The sequence below is a fragment of the Limulus polyphemus genome, unplaced genomic scaffold (assembly GCF_000517525.1).
Source record: "Limulus polyphemus unplaced genomic scaffold, Limulus_polyphemus-2.1.2 Scaffold2809, whole genome shotgun sequence".
NCBI classification, from domain to species: domain Eukaryota; kingdom Metazoa; phylum Arthropoda; class Merostomata; order Xiphosura; family Limulidae; genus Limulus; species Limulus polyphemus.
This window is the reverse complement of record NW_013668419.1, coordinates 106,977-113,194: the sequence shown is the minus strand read 5'-3', so window position 1 is coordinate 113,194 and position 6,218 is coordinate 106,977. Positions and strand designations below refer to the sequence as shown.

General features: G+C 33.2%; 1 protein-coding gene across 8 annotated transcripts in view; it reads left to right on the top strand.

Annotated features, from left to right (window-relative positions):
• Positions 1 to 6,218, top strand: part of LOC106467954 (protein draper-like) — a 61,844-nt gene that overhangs the window by 31,398 nt on the left and 24,228 nt on the right. For 6 of the 8 annotated variants that reach the window (XM_022396193.1, XM_022396195.1, XM_022396188.1 and 3 more), the window contains 7 exons: positions 255 to 348; positions 713 to 782; positions 1,754 to 1,936; positions 2,341 to 2,453; positions 4,359 to 4,522; positions 4,708 to 4,819; positions 5,943 to 6,089. In XM_022396193.1, coding sequence (XP_022251901.1) covers positions 255 to 348; positions 713 to 782; positions 1,754 to 1,936; positions 2,341 to 2,453; positions 4,359 to 4,522; positions 4,708 to 4,819; positions 5,943 to 6,089 — 883 coding nt within the window. Of the gene's footprint in view, positions 1 to 9; positions 53 to 254; positions 349 to 712; positions 783 to 1,753; positions 1,937 to 2,340; positions 2,454 to 4,358; positions 4,523 to 4,707; positions 4,820 to 5,942; positions 6,090 to 6,218 lie in introns of all 8 variants that reach the window. The other 2 variants (XM_022396192.1, XM_022396194.1) reach the window with 2 other exon arrangements.

Sequence of the window (6,218 nt, the reverse complement as noted above, 5' to 3'; positions counted from 1 at the left end):
TACGTATAGGTTTGCGACTGCGAAAATGGTGCCTTTTGTAATGCATCCACAGGTGATTGTGTTTGTCCTCCAGGCTTTACTCCAGCTCAGAGTTATCGTGAATATTGTTGAACTGTGTATTCTCTATATGAGTAGTAATGAGCTAAGCCCATAAACTTAGAGTTAATGTAATTAGTTCTTTACTTACTGTTAATGGTGGGACATGAATAACGTCTCTCGGTAATATCATAATTCTCCGTTTGCTTTACGTATAGGTTTGCGACTGTGAAAATGGTGCCTTTTGTAATGCATCCACAGGTGATTGTGTTTGTCCTCCAGGCTTTACTGGTTCTCGATGTGGTGAAAGAGGTTGGTATTGATTTTCGTGTGTGTTACTTCGAGGTTTTAGAACCATTTTCTTGTTCGTAGATTTTAATCCTTACATATTTTATCGTAATGAGATGTAAACAAAATGAAAATGACAAATATAGTTGCAAAGTTATAGACTCAAAACCTTATCTGCAACAAAACAGTACAAAAAACATGTATATATAAAAAGAACATCAAGAACCTGAATGTTTATTGTCTCGGAGGATTTCCATGCAACTTTTTGCAAAGATGAATGGTACAATTAACTCGTAATATTGTGACCAGTGGTCTGGAAGATAATTGTGAGAACTTTGGAATCTGGATACGTTGGTTTCAAGCAAATTTTAATGTTGTTTTTTTGTAGCTTGTGAAGATGACAATTATGGGAATAATTGTGAAGAAATATGTCAGTGTCGAAAAGAAACAACACTTGCGTAAGTCACACTTTTTTTTAAAATCAAGAGTCGTAAAATATTTTTAATGTAGGAGTAATGGCAACTTATCTAACTGTTTTATATTAATAGGCAATTTTCTGTTAACCCTCTAAGTGTGGGGGGAGGGGGTTACAGTGTTTATGTCATAGCCTTTTTTTTTTTTTACAAAGTTTAATTCAAATTTTAGTATTATACTAGTGAATCTGTGACCCACATCTAAAGGGCCGCTATAATACAAATGTAATGCTTGAACTAATATTTTGCACTTACTCAGTTTAATGATCACTGTTGCCATAATGCAAATTTAATTTCTTTAATCAAGTTACGAATGGTAATTATTAGGCCTACTTATTTATGTTCTCTGTTGTAAATCAATGCCAAATTTGGGGTCTGCTTTCGGTGAATCTCCGACCACTGCTGGATTGAGTGAAATGCTTCTTTAGCAAAGGATATAATAAATATTGAATACTAATGGAATACTATTATTATACACTCTTCTAATTCATGAAAATTCCTAAAGGACTAGATTAAGAATGTAATAGGCCTAATCCTAACGTCTTATGACAGATATGTTTGTAGTTGTTTGAATATACTTAAAGTGTATATTTGTTTTAGTTTTGGAAGTTTGATATAAAACAGTTTTGCAACTATAACATATTATAAATTCTATTTCAAATTAATGTTACAGTTAAGCGTAGTGTTTCATGTACTTATGATTGTTTATTAAAGCTGTAGCACGTACCTAAATTCACAATGTATATCGTACTTATGATTGTTTATTAAAGCTGTAGCACGTACCTAAATTCACAATGTATATCGTACTTATGATTGTTTATTAAAGCTGTAGCACGTACCTAAATTCACAATGTATATTTAATATTTCTTTACTGTGTTGATCGATATATAAAGTTGACACTTTGCTCTTGGATTTCCAAAAAAAAATCATCTTATTTGAATATGTCTCATCAAAGTTGTCACCCATGGACTGGAAAGTGTGATTGTAAACCTGGCTGGGATGGGGACACCTGCTCACGGCCATGTATGCCACTGATGTATGGGAAAAGGTGTTTGAAACGCTGTGACTGTGAGAATAATGCCTTGTGTGATCCTATAACTGGTGCGTGTATATGTGAACCGGGTTATAGAGGAGCCAGGTAAGCTGTCTTACATGTGACCTAAGTGTAGGGTGGTAAAGTTATGAGATACATGTGGCTTAGTTAAATGAAGAAAGCATTTAGCAAGTTTTTTTAAACAACTTTGTAAGAGTTTATTCTGCTGTAGGCTAGTATCTTCCATCTATTTCAAACTGTTGAGTAGCCACTGGTTAATGACATTTATTTTCATATAGAAACCTTTTTACCTGGATTTTTCAAGCTTTATGTTTTCACTATCTGTTTAAAAGAAGATTAAAATGCATTTCATTTTATTATTTTTTTCCCACTCAATCTATACACACACATCTGATATTAAGTTTCTTTTAAGCAAACTTGGTATTTTCAGAGTTATTTAACAAATGAGAAATATTTCAGTAAGAGAAGGTCGAGTTCTTTATTTCTAGATGTGAAATTCAGTGTCTTGGAAACAAGTTTGGATTAGGATGTACTCAAAACTGTGCATGCAGTAATAAAGGAAATTGCTCACATATTACTGGGCAGTGTTCATGTCCTCCAGGTAAGAAATTTGAAAAAACATTTAAGAATTGTTCTCTCTCTCTCTCTCTGAATTTCACTGACATATTTTTTTTGCCAAAGATTTTTTTTCTGTACGAGTTAAAGTAATAGCTTTCTCTGCATACAGACATTAATAATGAATTCCATCACCAAAAGAATGGGAATTGTAAAACACAGTTATTGGACTGATAGCTTGTTGTTTTATGTGGTGTTTTAAAGGACCTGGTACGGTCTAGTGGTTAGGGCACTCGACTTGCAATACTTGAGTCGAGGGTTTGAATTCCATCACCAAAAGAATGGGAATTGTAAAACACAGTTATTGGACTGATAGCTTGATGTGGTGTTTTAAAGGACCTGGTACGGTCTAGTGGTTAGGGCACTCGCTTACAATACTTGAGTCGAGGGTTTGAATTCCATCACCAAACATACTCACCATTTCAGCCATGGGGGCATTATAATGTGATGGTTAATATAGCTGTTCATTGGTAAAGAGTAGCCCAACAATTTGTTGGTGGGTGGTGTTGACTAGCTACCTTCCCTCTAGTCCAGCAATTTTAAATTAGGAACACTTAGTGCAGATAACTCTCGAGTAGCTTTGCATGCAATTCAATAAATAATACATATTGAAGTGGTTGAACTGTTTAAAAGTAATCTCAAGAAAGAACCCGCTCGTGTTTTATTGTTACACTTTGTTACATTATGTAGATAATAGTTCATTGACTGAAAATTATATCTTAATAGCTTGCTGATTCTAAAGCACAAGAGGTATAGCACAGCAAAGGCTCGCTCGTAAATATAGTTTGTTTGTTTGTTTCAAAATTCAAATAACATTCCATTGTTCCTGCATTCGTGTAATATGTAAAACATATTAAGGATTTGTGACAGAAATGTAATCAATATTTCAACTTATTTGGTAGCTCTTTATAACTGCCATTTTTCTAAAACTTTCACCACATTTATTATAACTGTTTGGCTAAAATATTAAACACTTGTAATTGCTTGTTGACTCACTTTTGTATGGTGAAAATATACAAACTTTTAATTTAGTTTTTTCTCATTCTATACAGAAGTAAGACGTACTGTGGGATTGGAAAACTCATTTTTGCTTTGGATTGCGACAAATATGTTTCTATTAATAGAGCTATCAAAGAAATTTTGCTTTTAGGCCTAATTACAGTAATAATTTCAATTTTAAGTTGCATCAGTTGACTTTTCAATGAAATTAAAAATGCTGATAATGTATCTATATATGCGCGCGTGTGTGTGTGTGTCTATATATATATATATATATATGCCTACAATATATAAAATACAAACTATTTTTAAGTGCATATGTTGGAGAATATGTATTTTTGTGTTTATGCATTGGTTGAGGAGTAGGTATTGTTTTTTAAGTGCATGTATTGGTTTGTGTGTATTTTCAAGTGCGTACTTTGATATCTGTGTATTAACTCCTTCACAACAGATTTCAGACACATATTCAAAGAAAACATGAGAATTTTAGGACTTTGTTTGACAATAGGTTTCATATAAATAGGTTTAATATAAATAGCACCACATATGCATAAAACTTCACTTAATGTAGCTTCAGGTTTGGACTTGTTTATGATTGAGGCTTTATTATTTACTCAGTTTTAAGTAAAAAGAATTCTCACAAAGCTACAATTCTTGAAAATTTATGGTTTGATGACATTATATTCCAGTTCTATGTTTCTTCATCTTTCAGTTGGACACAGTTTCATTTGAACAGTTGTTTTTTTAAAAGTTTGGGTTGAAACCAAGAAACACGGTGTAAGACCAGTGTTTAATCAAAGTGTGTATATTGTTTTTTTTTTTTAATGCAAATTCTTTGAAAGTTTTACTTCTTTGGATTATTTCAACATTTGTTATTTTACATTTTGCCCAGGCTTTCATGGATTCTATTGTAACATGCTCTGTCCTCAAGGAAGATTTGGCAATCAGTGTAGTCAACACTGTCAGTGTATGAATGATGCAGGTTGTGACCCTGTGACTGGAGCTTGCAGCTGTACGCCTGGATACTTGGGCTTATTGTGTGACGAGACTTGCAAGGTTAGTTTTAGACTGTTGTCTGTCCTAATGTGTAATATTTTAAGAACACAACTTAAGTTTGAGTTAAAGCAGTCTTAAGTGTGTAATTATATGATTTAATCTTTTATTGTAACTCACGTTTCTTGTTTTAGTCTCTCTCCTCGCTAGTGTTCGGGTCATTTTTCCTATTTACTTTCATTTTCCAGAAAAGACATTTTGGTCTGAACTGCAGCCGTGAATGTGACTGTGAAGAGAACCATTCCTCTGACTGTGACCATGAAATTGGACGGTGCAGATGCATGGAAGGTTGGAAAGGTGGTAATTTGTGGATGTGCTTAATTTCCTCCAATCTTGTGATGACAGAGTTAATTATTTGAGTTTCACTGATTCCTTACAACCTGATATTTCAGTTTACATAATGTGTTTTTTATTATTTTAAAGTTGAATATTGTTAAGGGGTTAGTGTAAATTGTTACTAAAGCACATTAAGTGACTTTGTTTTATTCACAGAAACCATGCTAATCTAGCTGCGATTGAAGTTTAAAAATTATTATAATTTTAAAATGAGGTTTCAATCTGCAACATTTCTTTTATGAAGAAAAAAAATATAAATGCATGAAAAGTTTCAGTACTGGAGAACAGTGTTCCTCCTAAGCTGTGCGGCCACACAACAACCAATCAAATGTCGTACATATGGTCATTAATGACGAGGAGTCTCAACACTTTGACGGCCTTAATGACCCTGGCAGTCGATAGGCCTAAAGCCCAAATAACCAGTTAGTAGCAATGCAAAGTGGCCTATTGATTCAATAGGACTGATGTCTAAAAATACCCCCCCCCTTGTCTACCTTGATTTCAGGAAGTCTTCAAAAAAAGGCCTTTACAACAAACTCATTAGTTTAATCCTAAACAAGTAATAGTATCTTACTGAATGCACACGTTATCGTGTTTTAAGTCAACTGTTGATTTTCCTATCCACGCCTGTTAGTACTTTTTAATTATGAAATTTTAAAGTTTATATAACTATTATTTCAACAATTTTTAACTCACATATATGTTAGAATTCATAGTTTGTCACATTTATTTAGTGTAATTTATGAAGAAAAGAAAAATAAACATGTTCCAACTTTAATATCTTTGCAGCTCAGAGGAAAGGGGGGGGGTCTCACCTGTAAATTTTTTATCAACTTTGTTCAATGTGTAAGCTTATATTTACTGAGAAATCATCCCTAGCTAATATAACAAAACTTTAGGAGTAAAAAATGTTTCTTTTGGGGATGGTCAGTTTCTTTTAACAATTTAAACTTTTTTATATAATCAGTAGTTAAATCCCACACCTATAAGAAAGCAGTAGTAGGGTAGTTTACATTTTTAGCTGTCAGAATCGAGGTTATTTTGAGTTTGTGGTTATGATTTTAATTAATTTTATTTTTTGTCTTAGGTTTACATTGTGATAATCACTGCGAAAGTGGTCGTTGGGGTCCAGAGTGTGATAAATTTTGTGACTGTAAAAATAACTCCACCTGCCATCCTGCTACAGGAAAGTGCGTATGTGAGATTGGCTGGACTGGCAGTGATTGCAGTAGTAGTAAGTAACTTCTGTCGTTCATAGGGACAGAAATCTAGTGAATTCAACTGCTAACTGTAACTAAATCACTCTCACTTTAAAGTTGTAACTCACTCGTGAACAAGAAAATGTTTTGGGGATTTTTACAAA